Source organism: Sebastes umbrosus, chromosome 13, assembly GCF_015220745.1.
Source record: "Sebastes umbrosus isolate fSebUmb1 chromosome 13, fSebUmb1.pri, whole genome shotgun sequence".
Classification (NCBI taxonomy): domain Eukaryota; kingdom Metazoa; phylum Chordata; class Actinopteri; order Perciformes; family Sebastidae; genus Sebastes; species Sebastes umbrosus.
This window is the reverse complement of record NC_051281.1, coordinates 20,547,598-20,574,613: the sequence shown is the minus strand read 5'-3', so window position 1 is coordinate 20,574,613 and position 27,016 is coordinate 20,547,598. Positions and strand designations below refer to the sequence as shown.

The window sequence follows — 27,016 nt, the reverse complement described above, 5'->3', positions numbered from 1 at the left end:
ATGCCGTGGCCGAATGTGACACCGGTGACGGTGATGAAACCGGTACACCGCCCACCCCTAATGCACATGTGTAAGTAAGAGTTGGTGCTTTCTTACTGGAGTTAAGAGTCTGCCTGGTTTTGGCACTGGTGCAGTATGCCTCAATAACTTTTAGGATCTGGGCATCTTCTTCCAGAGCAGCTGTACCTGAGGAAGAGGAGGTGAAAGGGAAATAATTAATTTACATGCTCATGTCCCTCAGATCCCTGGTCACCGTTACTCTCCTACTTTACGCACAAATTATAGCATCTGAAAACATTTAAGGAATAGTTTGACAATTTGTGAAGTGTGCTTATTCACTTTCTTGCCGAGAGTGAGATGAGAAGATCAACACCACTCTCATATCTATATGTCTGTTAATGGTGCAATGTGTAGGATCTGGCAGCATCTAGCGGTGAATAGGAGCCTGAATAGGATAAGTTGTTACAGATAATGGATGGATGGATAGATTATCACCTCTAACTCTCAGTTGGAAAGCGAATAAGTTATTTCCCAAAATGTTAATCTGTTCCTATAATATGAAAAACACATTATTGTGTATCTGAGTTTTAACACGGTCTCTGAACATAAACAGTTAAGATTTCAAACATACTCTTCCTCAAGGCAAATTCCTCCTCAGACTGTTTCCTCTCAGGCTTGCGCTTGGGAAGGAGTTTCTTCACACTCTTAGGACTTTTACTAAGATCCTGAAAAAAAAAGAAAAAAGCAAGACAATAGTATGACAATTAGAAAATCAGCATAAGAACACATGAAGAAGTCGTATAACTACATAGAGGGGCCGTCCTCACCTCCTTGTAGCAGAGGGCTGCAGAGGGGCGTAAAGGGGGTGCAGGCCGCAGGCAGCTCAGGCTCCAGGGTTTGGGGGTGTTGGGTGGTTCCAGTGGGCCCCACATCATGGTGCTGTGAGACGTTCCATGGGAGGAAGGGTGAGGCAGGGTGTGGTAGGTGGGAGCCACTGTCATGCCCCTCCCCTCAGCATGCCGGGACGGGGTGAGAGGGTGAGATGGGAGCTAAGGAACGAAACAAAAAGGGTATATGTAATAAGATTTATCACAAAACTTCTGCTCCTCCACTTAACAACTGCTCTTAAATGCTCGATTAACACCCAGTGAAGCACCAACATATGTTTTGTTTATGTACTGAAGCTCCGGGTCACAGTGGCAGAAAACTAGGAAGGGGTGCATCTCCAATACAGCAACAGTGTAGTTAGTCATTGACGAGGTTGGAGCCAAATGTTCCTCAAAACCGTCATTAAAACATTACAAATATTCATCAGCCCTTTTGGGAAACACAGCCCTCAGTAGCCCAGATGCCATTTAGCCCATCCATATCCTGGAACACCTCCTGGGGGAACCCAAACCAATCCCAGGCCAGATGGGGTACTGTGTGTCTTTAGTCTACTTCTGGGTTTACTGCCGGCATGTCTATTGCATTCAAAGGAGCAGAGATATCAGCCACTGTCTAGTCCACCCCCACCTCCAAAGTCTCAAAAGTCAACTTGACAAGCGAGTGAGTGTTGGGTGCATGTGTGGTGGGTTGAGTTTGCGCTACCCCATGTCCAAGAGTGCCTATTTTTGCACATGGAGCAGAAATGTTCCCTCGTGGGGATGCTTTTCCACTCGCGGATCACGTGCACGTGCCTGGTTTTTATGTGTTCTTTATTATCACATGCACAATAATTACAACTAAGCAGTCGTTGGCTCTTGAATCTCAGACTCCCTTCAACAATGCCCATTAAATATGTAGGCCTTAATAAGAAAAGTAAAATCACACATGTAAAAGCAAACTGAGAATCTAAGACATAAAGCTGTACAAGTTCAAATATAGGGCTAAAATATAAACATAAATAAAATATAAAATAAAATAATATAAATTTGTGGTAGACTATTTCAAATGGATAAACTGAATGTAAACAGGAATGTAGTAATGTATATACATATGCAGAGGGAGTGAACGTGAACTAGTTCATTTCTTGGGACTGGGAACTTCAAAATTAAAAATTGTGAACTCTGAACGTGAACTAGGTCATTTTAATCTGTGTGAACTGAATTCTGAACTAGCTCTTGTGAAATGTGACTCCCATTTGAAGATGCCAAAAATACCTCTACAGGGAAGCCTCCTCCTGCATGTGACACCTCCCTGTTTTTAATACACCTAAAATCACGCAAGAACATTACATTTCCCTTAACGGAAGTCCCGCAGATAGATTTAAAAAAAAAAAAAAAAATGCAGCCACCAACATGCAAGTGGCCTATTATAAATAAAATGATCATTATTGTTGATTGTTTATTCAAGGGACAAGGGTGAATGTTGATTTTTACGTATTTGCATTCAATTCATTGAATGCAATTGTGCATTACAGCCATTCTAGTGAGAGAAATAAGCCACTTCACACACGGTAATTTTAGATGATTGCTAGGCATTACGTGAGCCAGACTCTGATGGCAGATAGAAATCAACATATATATTCAGTGTTTACACCACATTGGGTATAAATGAACAGAAAGAAAATCATCTGTATGTGGGTGTGTAATCATGAGCTCCTCACCGTGTGGCAGGGAACAGTGAGTGGTTTGTGGCTGGGTCCTGTGGCCGTGGTGTGTTTGATCTGTCTGGTCAGGTGTTCCACCCAGTCCTGCAGGTCCTGCTGGTTGGTGCACACCACCTGGAGACGATCGAACATTGTGCCTGCAAGGACAGAGACAATGAATTTGAGGGCATTGTGTGTAAATGAATAGCACTCTTTGCTCATCTCATGTAGCCTTACCATTGAGCTCAAAGGCGTTTTTATGGGCTTCGCAGTCTTCTAGTTTGCTCACTGTCATGCTGGCCAGGGGCAATTTTCCCTGCAGAGGGAAATCATCACATCAGAATCAAGTACGTAACAGAGAAATTAACTTTCACCGACTATATCATGTACAGAACTCTAAGGTTAAACGCTAGAGGGGAAACTAGATAGATACTTTATCCATCCCTTTGGGGAAACTCAGGAGAGACTGATTGATTGATTACTGACCTGGAATATGAAGCCACTCATCCTGGGGCTCGCAGACAACATGAGGAGGACGTGAGGGAAGAGCATGAGGTAACGTTCACTCTTCTCCTGATAAATAAAAATGGGAGAGAAATGAGAGTGAATGCAAGAAAATGATATGGGTTGTGTCCGAAATTTCATACTTGCATACATGCTATTTAGTACGCTAAAACAGTATGTGAGATATTTTAGTTTGTCCAAAACCTTAGTATGAAACCAATAGTACGCAAATGACATACTATTTCAAGTGAAATATTACAGTATGCAACGCTGGACACTACGGCGACATTAATATCCCAAAATGCAATGCGGTAGTGACAACAACGTTCATAACAGACGTTGGCGGGCAGCTCTGTAACATCATTAACGCTTTGGTTTAACTGTAAGTAAGTAAGATTTCATTTTTCTGGGCGTAATATATACTTTAAATTAACTCGGACTTTGATTCTCACAAACCAGCGTTTTCGTCATATGAGGTTGGCACGGGTTACCATGGTTACACGTCTCTAATCGGCGAGGAGGCTCTCAGGAAGTGACGACGGAAATTATTGCTCAGCGCATATGAAAAGATGCATACTACTGTTTATTCACACAAAAGTATGTTGAACGATAGTACACGTGTTGAGTATGTAGTGCATAGTATGTGATTTTGGACGAAGCCAAGGTGTAAGCCAGTTTGTATGTCAACACTCTATTATGTAAACATTTGACTAAAGGCCAGTTCAGATCAAAGATTCACAACGAGATAAAACCATTTCCGACAGTCTCAGAGAAGAGTTACACGAGTGTGAATTATCTGGTGAGAAGTTATCGACTGTTGACGTCTCATCTGTCAAGTCGCAGGTTCACGCTCAGGTTTTCCCCAAAGTGCACCTTTAATGTGGCATTTATTCACAACAACAACCACAGCAAACCACAGGCTGTCAGTGCATTATGCAGTTTACTTTAAAAACGTTTGGATATTATAACACCCACTTGATGTCTTATTTCCACTACATCCTCTCAAGCTCTTTCAATCACCTCTCAAATGCTCTCTGCTTTTATGCATCAGAGCTAATGCTGCAACAGTAATAGGAAAACAGCACAGACAGACTGCTGTTTAAGGTAATTTCCGCAGAAGCCTATTAAGTTATACAGTTATTATTCTTTTTTTTTTTTTAATGAATCATATCATTTCCTTGTGCCCCTGTAGCAAAAGTTCAATGGCTGGGTATTGGTCCACGGCCCAGATGTTGGAAACAACTCCAATGTTTTAAAGGACCAATATGTAATATAATTACTGTAATAAATCACAAAATGACCATGATATGCCATCAGAGATTAAGGAAACATGCTGAATTGAAATACTGGCTTCTCTGACAGCCACTATGTTTTCCTTTCAAATCTCCACTCCGGTCAAGAACATCTGTTTTTGTTTTGGAGCTGTGTGATCCCGTCTGCTGCCCATTTCAACACCCAGTTGCCACATACGAAACAAATTGGCACACAAACACAGCCTTCTGCGGCCTCGGAAGCAAGCAAACGAACTGGATCAACAGATATAACGTTAACATTAGATTCTACCCGACCTGAAAAACCTCAGCACATCTCTCTGTAGTCCGTCTGCAGATGGGTTATCAAGGCAGCGAGTATTTGAGACAAACAGCCGGTGAAGTGATTCAAACTACTGCTGTTGGCCAGTGGCTAACAACTTGATGCAAACACACGCTAACTGCTATCAGTAACACCGGAGGAGCGGACGGGCCAGGACTCCAATGTTTTGAATTTGGGCCGCAGTACCCATTTTAAAATGCTAGATGTCAGTGCTACATATTGTTCCTTTAAGCTATATAATATAAACAAACCATCAAAAAAGGCAGTAATAACAAGGAAAAACGTTCACACCCTCTATGTTTGATGTATAATTCGTAGGTATCATGAATGTATTTTTGTAGGGTTGTCTTCAGTTTCAACCACATTCATTACCGTGAATCTTTGACATGAACTAGCCCATCTTTAATTATGCATGCAGTAACTGAAAAAGCTCTCATGTCAAGCAAATTACATTACGGTATTTACAGTATAAAGCTTTGAGTTTAAGTGAGGTACTATTGACTCATAATGGAGCAAATGTCTGGAAAGATGTTACTTTTGGTAAATCGTTTAAAGAGAGGTGATCTCCAGTCTCCCGTCATAAAGAGGAATAATCTAGAACGTATTCTCATAAGCATTAAATTTCATTTCATTTTTCGACAGATGCTTTTGTCCAAAGCTACTGCATTCAAACTCGATAGTGCTTTTTTTTTTTTTTTAAATTGCAATTAAGGTTTCTGTCCACTTAAGATGCCATGATGATTCAATTTGCTTTCTTTCTAACTGGGAGTTAATTCATCACAAATAAACGATCACTGTGAGAGTTAAATGAAAGCTGACGGATGGTGATGATCAAGCGTTTCCGGTCAATAATAAGCATGACTTACTAATGATTTCTGGGTTGATCCCTGTCATTCATGTTATAGATTTTGCTTTGCTGAGCATACCAAAGCAGTGGTTAACGGTTAGCGGTCATAGATGTATTTTGTTGATATGTTAAGAAAATTCGTACCCAACTGTAACATCTACTTTGATCAAATCTAAGTGGCTGTTGTCTTTTCATTCCTATTACATACTCTTGTTTGATAAACATACACTGTAATCTTCCACAAAAATTAAATACTTATGATGATAACAAAGGGTTTAACCCAAATGTGCTACAGTGTAAAAAAAACTCACATTAATTAGTTAATTGACAATAAAAATACTGTAATTTACGCATTGTGATGTTACATTGACAGCTTAAGTCAGCAGTGTGCATACTCTCATCGTAGCTGAGTAACGGGTTGGGCAAAATCGAGTGTAGAAGCAATATTCGTAGCAGTAGGTACCTCTGAGCCAGGACTCTGGACTAAGACCTGGCTCATGTAGAGCACAGAGCCCAGGGTCTTGATGTCATCCCCCTCCCACAGCCGGATGGACTCAGTGAGAATCTGCAGCTCCAGCTCCTTGCGCTTCCGCACCTCCTGGCACTGAGCCTGACACAACGGAAACAAACGACTGCTTAAAGACCTGCTATTAATTCATTTAACTTCATATTAAGTCTGGTTACATGCTACATCTGACAGGGGAGGAAGTGAGATCATCTTACAGACAGATTTTTGAAAGACGCCATGCACTTCTGAATGTCTGGCCAGTCGGGATGACTCTCCTGGAAAACAAAAGGAACATGTTGGTTGTTAACCACACATCATAACACTAAGTGCTCTAGACAGGTGATACAGATAGATACACACCTCCATGTGCCTCTCTAGCTCCTTGAGTAAGGTGGGGTATTTGTCGAGTCTCATAAAGGGTTTACTGAGGCCTGTGGTCAGGGTGAGGATCCCAGGACTGACTGCACCCCGTCCCTCCATAAACTCCCCCAACACTTCACTGCAAGAGAACGGATAGACAGAAAATAAATGATTCATTTAACTTATGTAACCTTGATGACCTACAATGACTTCTCAGTCAACATCACAATCAGTAACTTGACAGGTTGTACAACCAACCCACTGTTCAGAGACTGGCCTCTGTTAGTTATCTCTTATTGGCTAGAAAACACGTTCATGAAAACACTGAACGTCAGACCTGGTACACGTTGCTAACTGGCGTTCAACTTGTTACAACTCACTCACTTGTTGGCTTTGTAATTGTGAAGGAAATCAACTTTGAAGTAAGTAAACAAAGCTATAAAGGCAACTAGATATGAGTCAAATTATGGATTTAAAAATGTCTAAAAAACTATGAGAGCATGCATGAGAAACAGGAAGACTGCGCTGGCAAAAGATAACCTGGGATTTATTGCAGGACTTGTATTATTTGTTACACATAGTTTTAGCCAGGTGTCCCTAATAAACTGTCAACTGAGTGTATTTGCCTGATAACACGACAAACTACAGTGATAACGTAGCTGTAACAGCACTTCTTGCACAGCTTCTCAAAGGCAGTGCATTATGATTCACAATAACAGTTCCCAGATACTTACATTAGAATGATAGATAATTAAAAATAAACAAAAAAAACATACACCGTTGAGGCTGACAGTTCACATAATTCAGATATAATATAGTCTTGTTCTATTGCAGCAGGTTTCAATAGATCAGTGCAAGAGAAAAAGTGTATTTGTTGAAGTGAGGCGGATCTGGTAGCATCATGCTGCTACCAGAGCTGGTGTTCTTTCTCTATTTGGGTGTGTAATGCTACGTTCACACTACAAAGCAACAAAACTGCCTAGCCTGGCCAGCTACATTGTCGCCGAATCGATGTTAAAGTGTTGTTTTTAGATGGAACGGAACAGGGTGAAACAAAAACATGATTGGTTGATGGTTCACTGCGTCAGGTCTGATTATCTGATTTTTCAGGCTGTTTCTTTCTGTCCTTCCTTGGGTCCCTTTCGGATTGGGACTCTTTCTGTAAAACTCTATTTATGCATATCATTTTCAGTAGGTTTTACACATCTCGGTTTCCAATCGGATTACAAATTTGTACCTCCACCTCCCTGTCCTCACTGTAATTTGCTTTTAACCTGCGAACAAATGTTTCTTTCATTCTCTCTCCTTCAGCTCTATTCAATTGTGTTGGTAATGACAAGCTGACCGCAGAGTATGCACTTTGTGTCCGTAGAGACGAGCGATGGTAGCTGCCACAACCAGCGAACAACGGATAGCTACAGCTGTAAAACAAAGACAAACTCCACAAACTTCAACAGTACAAACAGTCCCATTTCCCATTTGGAAACACAGCAAACAGCTGTTTCCCTGTGAAACCCTCTTCTTCTTCCTTGTGAACTGCTGCATGAAAACACTATAAAATAAAACTAAATGTAGTTGATGTGTAAACGTACCTGTGCTGGGTGAGCAAATTAACTGCAGACGGGTGGTTGGAGCAGTAACCGACATAAAGAGCCTTCATCTGAGGCATGAGGTTGAGGAAGAAGCCTCCCACCCTTTGCTGGCTCTCTGGAAGCCTGAAGACAAAAAAAGATCACATACTGATATGATGCTTCTATGCAAACTCTCATACACAGGAAAATAGAGCAGAAGTATATGGAATGAGGATGTGTGCTACAGGCCAAAAGTACCACAAAACAAGACAAATTCCATAGTCTATGATTTAATCTAGCATTCATGCAGTACACTCGGCCCAACACTAGATGTCTCTGCTTATTATGCAACAGTGAGGCTGCTGCTGCTGCTGCAGTGGGGCTGTGTGTGCGGGGAGGGACTAACTTGGTGCACTCCTCCAGCGATTGGACGAGCATCTGCTGGAAGGTGCTGATCTCCTCAAGGTTTCCCAGAATCAGAGCCACGTCTGAGCTGCTCAGTCTGCAGGAAAAAGACAGAATGGGTAAAGTAAAATGGTGACAAAACAAAAACCATATTCAGTGACATGCAGAAGAAGTGTGTAAAATGTAATCGATCCAGGGTTCCTGTTGTACAACAATCGTGCTAAAATAACTTGGTTCTGGTTTCATGGAGTTTTATGTGTAAATGAGTCGTACTTGTCAATGCTCTGGAGAGGTCGCAGGTAGTTCGTCAGGAGGCTCTGAAGGTCCTTGGAATATTCTGTCTCTGTTTCTAAAATGTTCTGCAACACCTAGAATAGAAACAGAAGAAAACAGATTCAATTTAGAAAGTGTCCCCGTCTCAAGGACTGAAAGAGGTCTTGGAAAAACAGCTCTGTTCTTTATTATTGTCATTTTTTTCAGGGATTACAGTGTCATTGTAGTTGTTTTTCATGAGTTAGTGCCACACGTGTTGAGTTATAAATCCATAAAAACATTATAACACGTAAATGTTATAATGTAAATGTTTTTTTCTATCCAATTCAAACACCTAAAAAGAAAAAATATGGGGTGATTCACAATATAGGTTCAGAACGTGAGCCACAAGACTGATCTGTGTTTTCACTACATTACTGTATTCATTCACCACAGTGACATTGATAAACTACTGTACATAATGAACTTGTAATGAAGCATAATGCATCATATCATTCATATCAGAGGAGGGTGAGACTTGCTGACTGACTGACAATGTCAGTCCTACTTTAAACACGCAGGAATACCAAATAAACAGACATCACCAAAATAAATTTCCAAGCTGTTGAGTTGTGTCCTTACCAAGTTATAGTACGTCTTGCTGATCGCAGAGGTGTCAAAGCCTTTAGGTGGGCTCTTAAGAGTGCCAGACTTGGGGGACACTTGTTTTTCTGCAGCAAGAGACAAAAGAAATGAATTATGGCACATATGTCTTCTTAGCATTATATCTAATGAGACAGAAAAACACACTTTTTCAACAAATACTGAGCCTTAAAGTGGGGGTAGGCAGTATATTTTTGGCATCATTGGGCAGAAATTCTATTATAACCGTTCAGTTTTCACCAAAACCGCAAAGTTTTATCTAGTGAAGCCCGTCTTGCAAAACAGTGTTGGCCGCGGTCGGAGGACGCGAGGGAGACTGGAGCTTTGGTCTCCAGGGCCGGAGTCTCTGCTGTACGCTGCTCCTCTGCCTGCCTGTCTTCATTCACACACACACCGCTCGTTACTTTCTCAGCTCGCTCCGCAGCGAGAAACATTATCGTCTCCGACCGGGTGCCGGTGTCTCCCTCCGGCTGCAGTCGGGAGGCTGAGGCAGGAAAAGCCAACACTAGGATCAGCAGTGATTCATGGAGAGACCTTCGTCTGGTCAGCTAACATTACTGCCAAGCAGGTGAAATATAGAGTGATATTGTGGTTTTAGCTGACGTGTGTCGCCTCACTGTTTTGACGGATGCTCGCTCACATTCAGTTAGCGCGTGCACACGGGTGAGCGCGAGCAACAGGACGCTGACTTTCGTTGACTTAACGGCCACAGGTGTAGCTGTTACAACCAATTTCTGATTATTACAAACAGTCCCTTAAATGTGTGGGTAAACTACCCCGTGGTTACCCACACTGCTCATCCTATCCCTATTAATATTATTGTTTTTATTTTTATTCATATCACTGTTTTTATTGCTTTTCTCACATGAACCTTTTATTGTATTCTATACTGTTTGTTCTTACACTCACCACATATGATCATTAAACTGTTGAGGTGAATAAATAAACGTCAGTCAAACAGATTTTAAGATGCCACCTCTTGCCAAAAGGAACATCAACCTGTTTTACAAGCGAAAAAACAACAGACCACAGCAGGCCCTGAGAAGCAACAGATGTGGGGCTGTGTTACTGACGTAAGGCCAGATGGAGAGGCAATGACAATGGCACCTGTTGTGTGGTGTACTGGTTGTGAAAAGGTCTGTTTAGAAAATGATTTAATCTTTCAAGTTGCTCCAATGATCATTCACAGACGGGAGGATTTAAAATGATGTAGTTTGAAGGGGAGATTGAAACAAATATAATACAATGTTATGAATCTCCACAGTACTGTATTAAAGTTGAAATGTCTTACAGAGGTAGTTGAGGTACCTACCAGAGCCCTTGATCTCACGGACATAGTTGCTAGGAAACCACCCAGTCCTGCCATTGAGCATCCCCTCCCACCAGCCGCCCTCCTCCTGACGAGTCACGCCGATGAGGTCACCCTTGTCAAAGCTGAGCTCATCCTCGTTGTTCTGCTGGAAGTTGAAACGCGCCCTCACCAGCAGCTGCTGACCACTGTTTTCTGACATGTCCTGACGAACGAGGGAAGGACGTTACCGAAGAGGGAGAGAGGCAAAAGGTGAAGTGAGCAGAAACGGACAGAAACAGTCAGGAGATGAAAGCCTGATGAGAACCGTTTCCCTGGAATAGATGCAATGCTAGTAGGAAGACAAGTGTCAACAAGAATAGTTTCCATTCACTCATTTTGTGAAAGACCCAACAAATATTGTGCAACATTCATTGTTCATCATACTCATTATTTCCATCACTCAGAGGTTTCACCATATGCAAACAAAACACATACCGTAACTGATCAAAATCAAGCTGTATTTTCTAGTAAATTTTACCATCTATAACTCGCTTTTGCTTTCATTGACTGACTGCCTGTGAGTGATTGTTGGCTTGACTGAGTTGTGACAGACAGCAGGTGGGACCAACATCATCACAGAGAGAATAAACTACTACTATACTGTAGTTTTCCAGCTGGGGGCTTTTGTTCAATGTAATATCCCTCTCTCTTGCCCAATCTTACCTGTCTGTATCTACACAGTCAGAAAGAAAAGTCTTTAACTAAGGTTACACAAAAATGTTTGCATTTTTCTGTGCTAATTTTATTACACTAAATATATTTAATTGTGCAAACTATCCTGCAACAAAAACAAAAACACCAACACAGATGTTTCAACTTCTCTTGCTTGATTAGGCCTCAGGAGTGTGTGGACGTATAAAGACTTTGTTTGATCGACATGTCCATAACTCCAACATTAGTTTTAATGCTTACTCCTTTATCATTCTACAGGTGTGCTTGGCCTGGCAAAATCAGCATGAATAACTAAAAACACCCGTGTGGGTGCGCAAGACCTTTAACTATTTATAATTATTAATTACACCACTTTGTTGAATACTCGGTTCTGATTGGTCAATCACAGCGTTCTGCGGTCTGTTATTTCTTTATAGCAGGCCGTTGCTATGTATAACGGGCCGTTGATATGGGCGCAGTTCTGATGTCGGACTCTGGCAGACCATTTTTGTGTCAAATTATTGATTTCTTAAGTTAAGTAGCCGTGTAATAAGTGGGATAATGTACAGCTAGCGGGTCATTGTTGGGAAATAAACCCCTTCAGGGCGATGCAAGACCCACCTGTCGGGGTTTATTTCACAACAATGACCGGCTCGCTGTACATTATCCCTTACATACTTGTGTCCCATAACAACTGGACAACATAACGCAAAAGGGCTGCACAATTAATCAAAACTTTATCGAAATTGCAATATGGCCTGCTGCAATTTTCAAATCGCAGGAGAGACAATATTTATTAAAGGCAAATGTGTGTCAAAATACCATTTTAAATTAAATATTATGGCGCTGCAGAGATGTCATGTCCTACACATCATATAGCATATTACACAGAAGTAAGAAAACATCTGTTTGGTACAGATTCCCTCAAAAATCACACCGAAATCATTTTAATAAGTTTGAGAATAATGATGTAAAAATGTATCATTCTCTCTAATATTGCAAATCATATCGCAATTGCAATATCAGTCAAAATAATCGCAATTTGATATTTTTTAGAAATCATTCAGCCCTAAACACAGACCTCTAATATCTTCACAAAGGTAGTATTTACTGCCCAGCTGTTGCTTTGTATTGTATTATATATGACAGGTTTATGTTATTGTGTTAATCTTTTCAGTAACTCAGATCTATTGTGAGTGTTGACCTTACCAGACTGCGAAACTGGTTCTGCAGCAGCTTGGAGGATCGACCCAGTGAAGCCTGAGAGGACAGCGACTCAAAGGACTTGATGCGATGGGCTGAAGAGTGTCGGGCGCACACTGAGTCACTGCCCACGCCGATATCTGGATGGAAAGGGCAAAACATAAATACACCAGACCTGGTATCTGCAGTCAGCAGCGCCCACACACTCATGACTACTCGCCTGTCTTTCATAAAAACGCCCACACGCATCATGACACTCACACACATTGCACATATTTTGACTCACCTGCAGTCACTTTATTCAGAGAAACCAGACTGCTCAGCACCTTTGAGAAGTTCAGTCCTAGCAGCAGGTCGCTGGCCTCAAACGGCTGTGGGCGAGAGAGGACAGAGCGTCATCAGCAAGTGCATGTCCCTTTTAAAGCGAATCGCTAATTCCAGTGCAGTAGGGCCGTGTCATCACTTGGCCACACTGCCAGCACTGAGCAGTCAATCGATAACTCTTGTTATCTTTGACAGAAGTAGTGGGCGAAACACACAAGCTTAGCAGACACAGATATATCTGCAGCAGCTACAATCAGACATTATTTATAGCGTTCTACCATACTGGTTGAATTATGTGCTTCACAAAAGACACAGACAAAAGCTGAGTTCCCTTCATACAAGAGCATCAAAGGATAAGGTTGGCTATATTCTATGTTTTTCTTATTGCCTACAAATCCAATGAAAATATCAAAACTAACAATGATTTTATATTACTGACAAGTATTTCCTCAATAGCCAAAGTCTTAGGGCTAATTTACATATTGTTATCAATGTGGCCAGAATCATGATAGCGAGAACTCTTGCCAATATCGAATGTAAATGCAAAGACCTGTGATCAGATGTTAGTATCCAGACATTGAACACAGCAATTCTAGCAGAAATCTCCAAATGTCAAAAGTTTTGGATAATAAATCACACCTTCAAGGTCTTGGTGTCTTAATGTGGTATTTGGGAGGGATTATTGATCATTTCTATCAATTCTCGATTGGTAAAAAATGGTTAAATTTAGCACCAAATCTGTGTAACAAATGGTATCAACCCCAAAATTGCTTCACCAACTTATGAGACATAATAAAGCATGGGGATGGCCATCATATACTTCTATCATAATGTTATCAGCCTTTATACACTTTTACAATTTATTTTAATTAATTAATTCATGTTTATTTCTGATTGACTACCACAACTTGACACACACTTCAGATGATGTACACCACTTTTATGTGACATCTACTGTTGACCTGCTATCTCCCCCTAAGGACCCCCTGTAACACCCAAAAAAAGACAAAAATGGGTCTATGAAAAAGAGCAATGGAGCGGAAAAGGAAGTGTAAATAGATGACAGATAAAGGGTTGCATTTATGTTTTTCATTATTGATAAATCTCTATTATTTGTTTGATTAGTCCATTGTTGTCCAAAAACACATTAGTGAAACACACAGTTACAATGAATGACATGTTTCTTCAATACAACGAACATGGGCAATGTAGTTGTTTATTTTAAGTCAATCCCACATACACCATCCTGGTTTCAAAAATACTCACTAGCGCAATAAATGTGCATTAATCTGCAGCTGAAAATAGTTCCCAACAAATGCTCTTGTTTGAGTGGGGCAAAATGTGTCCAAAGCACCAAGTAACAAAAACTGTCAGGTACCGCAAGTTCGGCATCGAATGTCTGATCAGGTGGATGTACTTGACATTGAGTTAGATAGTTCCTGACCTGAATATACAATTTGCTGATTTTAGACAGCTGCTTGTGCCTATATAACATTTCACATTTGAGATGTTTGTCAACGTGTCATTCTGGTATTGGCACAGATATACAGTACAGAATATATAATATATTGAATTGATGCATATTGCATCGCTAGATTCTTGCCAATACACAGCCCTAGTGTAGTTGTCTTTGTGTTCACAACATTAAGTTTCACTTTCACTTTTCAAACGTATTTATTTTAAGCCAAAACACGATCTTTTTCCCTAAACCTAACTAAGTGGTTTTGTTGCCTAAACAAGCTGTTTTTTTTGTGTTCAAAACATAACGTTTCAGTCAGTTTTACATCGTGTTAGAACGTGTTGCTTTTAAGGGCGTAGAAGGCCCCTACTGACCCACATATATGAGGCTTATAATGACTGATAACGCACATTTAATGAGCGGATAACAGTCGAATCAGATGCGGAAACGACAGATTTCATCTTGGGATGACTTGGATGTTGATGTGAATGCTACTGCGATAACATGAACAGGGCATGGGTGTCACAGACCGAGTAGGGAAGACAGAAAGTATTGAGAAACAGACTAATGCATTGATGGCTTTCTTAGAATAATGCCAGCCTTCTCCTTTAACTGCAGTAAAAGTGTAAGCACTGTCTGTATCACGGTCAGTATGACCCTCACTAGCCTCCAGGTTACTATGAATGGCAGTGATTGTATCTCTGTTGATGACTGTAGTTGTCCTCTCTCTTCCTGTGGAACGGCTTCATTTGATTAGTTACTCTCGCTTCAGTTATACTGAGGGTGAGTGACTGGGAGATATGAGTCTCTTTCATCTTCCGCTCTGATTGCAGATATGTCCTGAGGGAATATGTGAATGATGCGTTTGCAATAGTGTGTTTTTGTATATATATGTGTGTGTGTGTGTGTGTGTGTGTACAAGCTACTGAAAGACGTGCTGTCCTTGAGGAGCATTCATGTGAAAGCACTCTCTTCCTCACCCGTCAATACTTCCACTGGGAACTGAAACAACAACAACTAACATTCAGTATTTGCACTTAACTTCCCACAATAACTGCAAAAGTTTGGTTCTTCCTCCTTCTTTTAAGGGATAGTTCATGTGTTTTGAAGTGGAGATGTATGAGGTGCTTAACCACAGTCAGTGTATTACCTACAGTAGATGACAGTCGGCACGCCTCCAGCTTGGAGAAACAAACAGGAGTTACCGCATGAAACAAAAGCAATCTACTGCTGTGGACATAACATATTTTAGCCACCTAAAAGAAAGACTCACCTAAAAAAAAATCAATATCAGTTTAAGTGTACGCTATATTTAGAATATTTTCTTCACTTTATCTTGCTGTCAGACAGCCCTTTCCGACGGGGAACTCAAGCCGTAGTGTCCATCTATGCTCTGGTCAATGCCAAAAAACTGTAATTTTAACATAGATAACGGCTTCAGTTCCCCGTCGGAAACATACACTGACTATGGATCATACAACCCCACTCCAAAACACCTGAACTATCCCTTTAAAGTCAAGTCAAGTCAACAGATTCCCCATTAGAAAAAAACAGTTACCAGTCTTCAAAGTGAAACACGATGGATGACGTAAATCAAACATTCATGCATGGAAATAATGTACGTGACAGGCTTCGACATGTTCGACAGGCCTCAGCATCACAGTCAGGTAATGATCCCTCAGAGCAGGCTGAGACAATGGTGCAACACCCCTCTGTGACTCAGCAAGCCACAACAACGTATTGAACTGCTCACACACTTGTCATGATTGAGGAAATGAGTGTTTACCTGCACAGGGTGTTACAACCAACTACTCCATATACACTACAGTTAATGGCATATGGTTATATGTCAGACTTCTTAGCAAGAGATTACTTAAATATACTAAAATAAGTGGTACAACTGTCTACAGTGTGGGAGCTATGAATACATACAATATGCATTTAGACAATGACACTGGACTATCGTAATTGGTATCGGGAAGGAAAAAATGGTATCGGAACATCTGTAGTTCACACATCCATATAGGGTTGACAGCATTGGACTCATTGTCCCAATTTTAGTACAATATAACAGGACAATGATTCTAAACATACAGACAAGGCAGCCAAGCAGTTTAAAGCCAAACAGTGGGATATTCTTCACCGGCTAAGTAAGTCAGCAGACACCAATCCAACTGATCATGTGTTTCAGTTCCCGAAGACAATAACCCACAGACAAGCAAGAAATGAAGGTTACAGCCCAACTCATACTGGAGGCCAATATTGGTATTTGAGAATTTCCTAAATCTGATTTGATGCATCTAACTGGCCAATTTATCGGTGTAGCTCTGGTGAAAATGGCTGCCTGCTGCTGATGTCTATGAGTCGCAGACATTAACCAGTCACTGACTGCAAAGGATTTCCGGTTTAATATGAATATGCTTTTATTATACCAAAAGAAATCAAAGTTCCAGCACATACCAGGATACTAGGATAGACGCTGTTTTATTAACAGATTATATTAAAAACAAAAAGGAGCAAACTACACATTTCACATGTTGCTTCATCAGATTCGCTTCAGATGCCTTTATTTAAAGATGATGGACTGACGTGGCAACGGCTGGAGAAAATGGCCCAAGACAGACAAGGGTGGAAAATCAATGGTCTATTTTCTCAAGGAACACAAAGGCCCAAGTAATTAAGTAAATAAAGATGGCTAATGATATCGGTTTGACGGAAGTGGATGTAAACACCCTCAAATTACAGCTTAAAATTCAGAACTTTGACCTCATGGTCGTTGCTAAAATCAAATCCAAACGACTTTAGTAAAGAGCCAACTAGAGCTCGGTTGATTGGTGAGCTAAACAGTGACAGTTTTGATAATTGTTTAATAGTTACAGTCGTTTAATCAAGCAAAAGTAGCAAATATTTTCTGGTTCCAGAGATACCATGTTAAGGTTTTTTCTGTGTTAAATATTATTTCTATGAGTTTTGTTCTGTTGGTTGGACTTGATTTGAAGATTTCACATTTGGCTCTGAAAATTATGATGGGCATTTTTCTTCATTTCACTATGTTCCTTAAACAGCACTATACGTTGTCTACTGCATAGCTATACAATACAACATGTCTTATCTTGGATTCAAAGTCTGCCATTAGTCGAGACAGATGGATCTGTGATTATACTCAGGGTAGACAAGGGGTAAGGTTACTATTCCAGAGGGACCAGTGGGGTCATGGGAATTCTAATGATCACTTCCTGTGGTCAAACACATTAGGGGTTAAGGGTCAGTATCAGCAGCTGCCTGAGTGTGAGGCGTGGTCTTGAGTGTCTAATCTGCATGAGGTATCCAAATTAGATCTTAAAGAGATCAATCCTGGTGAAAGAGCCACACTAGACGGGCAAACACAGCAAGGCTAGCATTGTTGATGTTCAGCCAAACACCCGGCTTAACTCCAATAAAGAGAGGTAGGTCAGGACTGCAAAAGCACAGCGTCTATCTGTCAGTCTTTCTCGTGTAAGCGAAAGCCACTGCTCTAATCTGCAGCCGCAGCTACCTGGGGTCAGAGCCAGCAGTGCTCTGAGCTCTGGAGAAGATCCATCTTTGCTCTACAGATGGTGAGCGGGAGGACTGCCATGTCCCAAACTACTGTAATCCTGCTCGGTCTGGTTCACTAAAAAAAGTCACATGGATTTGAACACACTCTTACATGCAAGGACCTAACAAATAAAGACAGGAAAGTGGTGACAGAATCGAGGACAGTATCTCCGCCTGTGAAGCCATAAGTCAGCATGACATAAAGGAGTGTTTATGATGGGAATTTGACTATTTGTTACCAATAAAACTGCAGATTATTGCTGGACATTGCCAGAGCCTGTCCCTGTCCCTGTAGTGAGCCAAAACAAACAAGAGGCCTTTTCCAATAACACCATGAGGGACGTCTTTTGCTTCCCTGACATTTCTGCTGTCTGTAAACTAAAGTACAACTAAAGGGCATGTTTACACTTAATATGACAGCGCTCTTGTCTCGCCCCGTCTCCACCTCTCGTTCAGTGGCTGCAGACTCAGCGGGCTGAGGCAACGCTGAGGAACACTGAGTTGTATTGTCAAACCAGGGTGGTTCAATGACCCTTCTATGCACTGGCCAACACACTGCCTTAAACAGCACGCTGTCCTCAATTTGCTTAACATTATGAAGGTATTCTAACTAGCCATTAGGGGTGTGAGAAAATATCGATACACAGGAATATCGCGATATTATGTTTTGCGATACTGTATCAATCTTTAATTAACCTCTTAAAAATCTGACAGCCCGCCAGCGGACCGGCCGCTACTCTGTCTTTCAGAGTTTTAAAGCTAGAGTGAAGATACTGGCATCATATGAAACTAGAAAAGCTAAAGAATCCATTGGTACCAACCATGACATACTCGCATGTCACCAAGGAGGCTAAACATTGCTCCCAAAGTTACGCTGAATGTTGGCGAGGAAAAACTGGCATCGCCATTTTCACAAGAACCGATACTTCGGTACTGTAATGGCAATTTTCATATCTGCAGTTTAACACTGTACCTTTAGATAATCTCAGGGCCTCACATGTTCAACTTCGTCACCATAGGACAGTGACCTGACATTTTAGTTCTCTGTAACTGCAAACAACAGATTGCTGAAATACTTGTTATGTCTTGTGATGCTCTGTTGTCTGCTGTGTGCTGACGCATTGATACACTTTCTATCCTTCTCTTCTTTTCTTCTTTGCACTTATCTTCATGTTATGCTTTAAATGTATAAATACTGACTACTCTTTGTATTCGGGGCTCACTTGCCACAGTCCACAACAGGTGGCTGTGCTCGTGAGTCCATCTGCAGTCCATCTGCAGATGTTTTAGTTATTAATGTATGCCTTTTTATTAAATTCACTGAAAGACAAGTTGTTACGTTGGTTTGTGTCTTGTTTTAACAGAAACTGCCACCACAGTACCAACTCGGTACAAATGTAAAAATGTGACGGTACTCGTTTTCTGCGGTATCGAAGGTACCGAACGATGCCTGTAATGGTCAATTTGGTACCACAGCGGAGGTACTGGAGATGCTATTCTTCCGGATCTAATGGGGGCAGTATACGCTTGCAAGAGGTTCTCATCTGCCGTGAAATGAAGGAAGAAGAAGAACGCCGTAACAGCACGGAAAAAAACAACAACACTAGACGTGAAAGATGGCAGCTGCTGCAGCGCTACCTCCGCCTCAACTCGTTGAGAAAACAAATAGCAAGAGTCGGGTATGGAAGTACTTTGCGTTCGAGGCAGATTTACAAGGAGTAATAATACATTTTCAAAAAACAGTATGCGGTGCAGTAACGGTGCCGTCGTACGAAATACTTCCAATTTAGCAAAGCACCTCAAAGACAGAAGAAGGCGACATGCCACTGTTTTGCAATGTTAATAGACGTTTGTTTTTATTTATTACTTAAAGGCTACATGCCTCTGTTTGTAATGCTCAAATGTTTTAATAAAAGGAGTGCGTGTTGAATTACATGGGATTTATTGGTTTTTACCGTGGTATCGAATTGGTATTGGGAATCGTGTAAATTCACTGGTATTGGTATCGACTACTAGATTTCTGGTACGGTGACATCCCTACCCCATAGCAGCCATTTCAAATAGTGACTATTTTTACTCATATGGTGGTGTGTTCTTTATACTATGACAGTTTTCCTAAAATTAGATTTGAAAACAATATATCGCCTTGCTTACAGTATCGCAATATAGCGCAACATATTGAATCGTTACCCCTGTATCACGATACGTATTGCCAGATTCTTGCCAATACACAGCCCTATACTTGCCATAACTACAACCAATATTTCCATATAGCTCTGCAAGGGTGAGGCACATCATCTGTTTACACTTTAAAATAACAACACTGCAAAATTACCATGTTAGAACAAGATCGATCCACTTACATAATCCTATATTGTTCCTAGCAACAGCAATTTCATAACAAAAAAAAAAATGTCATACATACAAGGGCTAGTGTGATGCGCTGGTGACAATAAAGCCACGCATGAGCGCGAGGACAAAGCTCTGCATTAATTAGAAAGCCTAAACATTAACCCAGGCCTTGCTAAACCTGAGCGGGAAGTGAGAGCAGCTGCTACTATGTAACACTTTCATCAATTGAAGTTATTGGAGTTCGAACACAATGTTGCAAAATGTATCAACACAGAGCGGCCAAGCGAATCTCTCTCAGCCGGGCGAGGGGTGATTGTTCTCGGCTTGTAGCTCACTCCTCCTCCTCCCTCTCTGTCAGGGGGCTCCGTCCACTCCATGAACCCATTGTTTATTGTCTCCTCTTAAACACGCACACAGCCCATCTCGTGTGTGTTAACGTGCGGTTAAGGTATGGTATATAAACACAAGATAATGCCCACAATGTGAGAGAGAGGGTTACTTACCTCGACGCGGAACGACGTGCAGCCCTTCAGGAACTCCTTTATGTTGCTCAGACACTCTCCGTCGTTCTTCGGTTCTTGGTAAATCTGGAAAGACGGAAACGCTGGTTTAGAGATGAACTTCCAGTTCACGCTGCGGGTTTCTCGGTTTGCACACTGCGGTTTGCTCTGAGTTTATCAGCCCTTATAGTCAGTCTCGACGTGCATTATCCAGTCTGTGTGTGTGTGTGTGTGTTTGGAAGTGGAGGAGGCTGCTGGTGTTGGGTCGAGGGAAATGACGTTGACAAATAGGGATCCCCACTGATGTTGCTGTAGCCTATGGGAGCTCTGGTTGTATAACAACCTACTCTCTGACTAAGTTGGTTAAGAAAGAAAAATGTTGAGACACACATGATGAAACTGATAATTATATCTGTGATTAATTTATATTTCTGTATGACACAGATTAAAGGTAATACTTATAGTTAGAATAATTATAAATAATAATAATTATAGTTAGACAAATGTAGGTAGATTTAATTAGAGTATGAGAGTAATTGAATTGAGAGTGATGCAGGATATGTTAGCTGGAATTTTTAGATTTGAACAGTAGTGGTAGAAGTATTCAGCTAATTTACTTAAAGCAAAAGTACAAGTCTTGCATTCTCAATTTGACTTAAGTAGCTTAAAAGTACAAAAATATTAGCATCAGAATAAACGTAAAGTAGGCAATACTCATGCAGAATGGCCCATTTCGTATTATTATAATAATGAATGAAGATGCATTAATATAATATATATATATATGATATATAATTAGACACATTTAGGAAATTTGAATTATAGTATATGTTTGGCTTAATAAGGAAGCTGGTTATTAATTAATAATTGACTTATGGAGAAAGGGTGGGATTAAATAAATGTATACTTCTTCTCACTCCCTTTCGAATATGTAAATCAAGGCATCAAGTGTTGACAATTTATTTTTCTTACGCTTTTCATTGTATGTTAATACTACTTGTTTCTGACTGTCCACTTGTTGGTATGATCATTCTTTTTCTTTATTTTTTATTTTATTTGTTTTTTTGTATTCTACATGTTCAAAATAAATTTTGAAATTAAAATGAGATGGAAAAAAAGCCTCATTGATATAAATGGGGTTGACAAAATCTCATTATAAGGCATACCATAGTGTTGAAACATTATAACCTTCATGAAAATAGGATTCATATCAGTATTAGACTGCATTAGTTTTAGCTAAGTGTAGCTAATAAACTGGTAACTGAGTATATATTAGCAGTGGTAGGAAGTAACAATTACAAGTAAACTATAGTGCAGTGGGTAGAAATGGAGCAAATATGATTAAAAAAAGCCATTTTTATAAAACTTTCCCCATGCCGTGCGTAGATAATAATGATCTAAAATCCCTGGGCTTGTCGTTAATCGGCCAGTCATATTGTGCTACCGTCTGGCCCAGATGTGGCCCACCTCTGGTTCTGTTTTGGCTGAGCAGCACTGTATGTGGGGCCAGATGAAAGTGGGAGATTTGCGCTACAGCTGGGTCAGATGCCAGATGTCTATCAGGGTATAGATACCAGTGCTATATAGACCACCAGAGATAATATATACTGTATCAGTTAGCTATAACAGGCCGCTTTGCCTCCCTCACTCGCATCTCTTCTTTGCCTCTTAGATTCCTCCCAGTTACATTTAGATGGACAGATGATAGATCCTGATGTGAGGATGAGCATTGCCTCAGTTCCATGTGTATTCTTCATTTTTAATTAAAGGATGTCCCTTTTTTTTCTTCTTTTTCTTCTTTTACGAAACACTCTTTTGATTACTCGAGTCTGTATTAATCACTGAATGTTACATGCACACTTCCTAGACTAATCTCTGCCCTGGACACAGTTAAACAACAAACACTTCGCAGTAGCAAGAGGTAAATAGACCCTTTCCATGGCAGACATCTTGACATGTCATAGTAAGAAAAGCACAGCTGGTTTCAACGACATTAATGATGGCTGCATTCCACTTTGGGGAGGCCCTAGTATTGTGCATGCTGGCTCACTGGAATAACTTAATGGGTCACTTAATGGAACTGAGCCATCGTTAAAGCTGCAGTGGGTAGAATTGGAGCAAATATGATTAAAAAAAGTTATTTTTATAAAACGGTCACTATCTCCTGACAGTAGTGCATAAGACTCGTAATCTGAAAAAAATCATGTGCCTCTGTGTCCTCCGGTGCTCCTAATGGCATCTGCAAGATGGCTAAAAGCATGTTTAGCTGTAAAATGAGAAAGTTTGTGACCCGGCAGCCATGTTGAGATCAGTTGAGGAAATACCAAGCACCGCCCACCAGCCTGAGCAAACTTTCTCATTTTACAGCTAAACAGTACAAAACAAGATGTTTCTGAAAACATTTGAGGCGAGAAATAGGCATTACAGTAACAGAATATTGATTCATATTTGATCACCGCTGCCTAGTTTGATCGTTTGATCGGAGTTGTCGAGTGATTGACAGCTGCTCAGAAGCGACAGACTACAGTTTGGCTCTGATTGGTTGTTTTCCTCCGGTCTGTGAAAATCTTGCAGATACCATTAGGAGCACCGGAGGACACAGAGGAACATGATTTCTTTTTTCATATTACCTGTCTTATGCACTACTGTCAGGATATAGTGACCGTTTTATAAAAATAACTTTTTTTAATCATATTTGCTCCAATTCTAGCCACTGTAGCTTTAACAATGGCTCAGTTCCATTAAGTGACCCAGTAAGTTATTCCAGTGAGCCAGCATGCACAAAACCAGGGCCTCCCCAAAGTGGAATGCAGCCATCATTAATGTCATTGAATACAGCTGTGCTTTTCTTACTATGACATGTCAACATGTCTGCCATGGAAAGGTTCTATTTACCTCTTGCTACTGCGAAGTGTTTGTTGTTTAACTGTGTCCAGGGCAGAGATTAGTCTAGGAAGTGTGCATGTAACATTCAGTGATTAATACAGACTTGAGCAATCAAAAGAGTGTTTCGTAAAAAAAATAAAATAAAAAAATAAAATAGAGGCCTATAGGTAATTGATACAGTATATATTATCTCTGGTGGTCTATATAGCACTGGTATCTATATCCTGATAGACATCTGACATCTGACCTAGCTGTAGCCCAAATCTCCCACTTTCTTCTGGCCCCACATACAGTGCTGCTCAGCCAAAACAGAACCAGAGGAGGGCCACATCTGGGCCAGACGGTAGCATAATATGACTGGCCGATTAACGACAAGCCCAGGGATTTTAGATCATTATTATAGAAGCACGGCATGGGGAAAACGTCAAGTATTATTATTAGTAATAATATGTGGTTGTAGTATTTCTTTAGAGCGCAAACAGATAAATCAGCCAATGTCAGCTTACAGTGTATCGTATCAGTGTATTGTTGGCTGATATGTAATGAGAAATGTCAGTGCAGATGTGTCAAAGATATGTTTGAACTTCATTGTGTCACCAATAAATAGTTTGTCCACCAGAGGGCATTGATAAGTTTATTTATACTATAAATATTCCTCAGTACAAATATTTGTCACAATTGTTTTATTATAAGCTAATTAATGGGATCCTTATAAAAAAATGTGTTTATGTTATATTTTTATTGGCCAATATTTGATTTTTTTAAACTCTCAAATATCAATATCTGCGTCAACCTCAAAAATCCAGTAGCCTATCTGACTGGCTGTAGTATTATTACAATAATCAGCTCACTTTGTTTGCATATTCAATTACAGTTGTATCTCTTTAGATCTGTTAGAGATATTCTTCGCCTCTGTTGTTCCATTGAAGTGGCCACTGGTGTTTAGATTTGTATTGTAACTTAATTTAATAAATTTTGCTATTTCATACCATTTGGATTAATTTATCACAGAAATAGTTAGTTTGATAATATGAACATATTGTTGTAGGGCTGGACAGAGGAATTTAATCCATTACAGTTTTCCAAATCTCAGCAGTTATGACTCGATAAAACATAAAAAAAAATCCAATCCAAATGAGATGGCAGCAGATTTAATGCAGAATTTAGATCAGCAATATATTGACTGATTCTGCCACTACCAACCAAATTTTGTGACCCAGCCTCCTTTCCATAGGCCTTGGTTTTAGGACTCATTCCTGTAGCTCTCTATTTCCCAGTTGTTCTCAAGAATAGATCCTTTCAAACAGTATTTTAGGGAAGCTGTCTTTTAGCCTTCATTAAAAATCCTCAAAATAGAGAAGCATAATTTGGTTATGTCTCGGAAATGAAAACACCTATTGTCGGTGTGAGAGAGGGTGAAAATGGTTCCTCCATGTTTTGCCATTTAACAGGCAAATGTCTCATTTGCTTATGTGGAGGAGGTGCAGGCAGGCAAGCCTCTTTTCAGGAAAACATTGCCTCCCTCAGGTAGCTGTCTAAACTGGCTATACATTGACAGACACAAACACTGCGCTGTTTCTTTAAATGGGGAGAGGGTCCATCTCTCCATCTGTCTGTGAGCCTTTGCAGTCAATGGCGGCCCTCTCTCTTATTATAGCTGTGGTATACAGAGAGCTATAGTCATACCTGGCTGATCAGACTGTTTGTGTCACATATACATTGACATACACAACACATCGCCATGGATTAAAGGGGAATTTAAAGCTGTTAAAGCTGCATTAAAGGCACATTAAACCCTTCATTATGAAGACCTCCTGATACATTTGATCAATTAATGTGTGATGTTAGAGCAGATCAATACGCGGTGGAAACAGAGGCCTTTTCTCTCTGTGCACACACGCTGATGTGCAGCCCGTATATAACATAGGGCTTGTTTTCGCAGACAATAACCCGAGCTGCTGCTGCCTGTGACCTACAAAAGAAATCGCCTCATGGACCAGTGAACAGAGAGAGAGGGAAGCCAGACAACAAGCCGCGCGTCGGTTTCACGGATCTGGGCAGACAGACGCGGCTGGTTAATGCTGAGTGTGTGTGTGTGTGTCTGTCTGTGTGTGTGTGTGTGTGTGTGTTTATGTCCTTACTTTCTCCGTGCAGCCCGGGCTGAGCCGCTCCAGCAGCCGACACAACACCACCCCATCCTTCAGGGAGGTCTGCAGAAACGCTTCAGGATCCGAGATGGTTTTCTTCGGCGACTCCAGCACCCCGAGCGTGATCAGCCATGTAACCGTCTGCTCCGCCGAATTCATGTCCAGTCACAACAACCAACAAGATCCTATATTCAACAAAAAAGCGGCTGGGCTGTGTGTTTTTGGGGTAAAACTGAACAAGGCTTACCGCCCTGGTTAGGCTGCTGTCATCTGAGTGTTAGAATAAAAACATCATTAATCCAGAAAAAAGATGATGTCGATGTGAGAGAGAGAGAGAAACCCTCTACCTCGGGTGGATGCGGTGTATATTCAGCAGGTCTGGTTTCCTCCCTTGAATGGTGTGTTTTTCCCCCTCTCTATAACCTGGCAAGCTGTCAAGTGCGCTTCTCTGTGATGCGTTGAGGCAGCGGACTGCATACATGCGCATCGCAGCCTGCCAGCCAGCCTCTCATCCATTGGATGACATCACACAGGAGGGGACGAGCTCAGGCCGAGCAGTTGTTGGGTGTTAGTGCACTCCCAACATGACATGAATAGGCTTTTCTCTCTCTCTCTGCGTGGCTTTGCATATCCTGCTCTTTTTTTTTAATCTGTTTATTATGAGCACGCCTCAGGCTATATGTCTGCTGTTATCTGATGTAAAGCTGTGTGGTGTTTGTGGACATGCAGGCCTCAATTCAAAGCAGCTGAGCAGACAAGTAGTCAGATGCAGTTGAGCAGCAGCTTCAATACATTTAAATTGGGCACACATTTCAAAGATAATTTAACAAATTGTAACACAAAATAGGCAGATTTAGTCAGGGCAGATGGATTTGAGCACCGAGCCATGATGATGATTTTAGGGATGAACCGATATACCGGATTGGATATCGTAGCCGATACTGACTCAAATAGATGGATTGGATATCGTGACAATGGGGCCGATCCATTAAATTAAATTCTGTGTTTATATACTATATACATTATATACAGGTATTTTAATTCCTGTTGACCAGTTTGTTACTGCATTAAAAGGTTTACATCTGAACTGTAATTCCTGTTAATTTTGAAGATTGTTCTTGCCAAGTTGTTTGTGTATGATTTATTATTTTAATAATAAATAATTCACTAAATTAATGTTATTTGTGCATTTATTTGTTACATTTTGTTTTACAAAAGTTAGGAAAGCAATGTTTAAGTCAAGCCTGATGTTGCCTTATAAAAGAATGATCCCAGTCACTTCCACACAGTGAGGC

At 40.7% G+C, this 27,016-nt stretch overlaps 1 protein-coding gene across 3 annotated transcripts in view; it reads right to left on the bottom strand.

Moving 5' to 3' along the window:
* The window catches only part of arhgef7a (Rho guanine nucleotide exchange factor (GEF) 7a), a 34,962-nt gene extending 8,800 nt beyond the window's left edge, over window positions 1–26,162 (bottom strand). The window contains exons 1-18 of one of the 3 annotated variants that reach the window (XM_037790315.1): window positions 25,716–26,162; window positions 20,692–20,775; window positions 12,764–12,848; window positions 12,484–12,617; window positions 10,585–10,786; window positions 9,252–9,340; window positions 8,631–8,725; window positions 8,359–8,454; window positions 7,974–8,096; window positions 6,382–6,520; window positions 6,237–6,296; window positions 5,977–6,123; window positions 3,056–3,142; window positions 2,807–2,885; window positions 2,588–2,727; window positions 828–1,049; window positions 632–725; window positions 97–186 (exon numbers count right to left, since the gene is read on the bottom strand). In XM_037790315.1, coding sequence (XP_037646243.1) covers window positions 97–186; window positions 632–725; window positions 828–1,049; window positions 2,588–2,727; window positions 2,807–2,885; window positions 3,056–3,142; window positions 5,977–6,123; window positions 6,237–6,296; window positions 6,382–6,520; window positions 7,974–8,096; window positions 8,359–8,454; window positions 8,631–8,725; window positions 9,252–9,340; window positions 10,585–10,786; window positions 12,484–12,617; window positions 12,764–12,848; window positions 20,692–20,775; window positions 25,716–25,880 — 2,131 coding nt within the window. In that variant the 5' untranslated portion in view covers window positions 25,881–26,162. The remainder of the gene's footprint in view (window positions 1–96; window positions 187–631; window positions 726–827; window positions 1,050–2,587; window positions 2,728–2,806; window positions 2,886–3,055; window positions 3,143–5,976; window positions 6,124–6,236; window positions 6,297–6,381; window positions 6,521–7,973; window positions 8,097–8,358; window positions 8,455–8,630; window positions 8,726–9,251; window positions 9,341–10,584; window positions 10,787–12,483; window positions 12,618–12,763; window positions 12,849–20,691; window positions 20,776–25,715) is intronic. The other 2 variants (XM_037790313.1, XM_037790314.1) reach the window with 2 other exon arrangements.
* Between the last annotated feature and the right edge of the window lie 854 nt (window positions 26,163–27,016).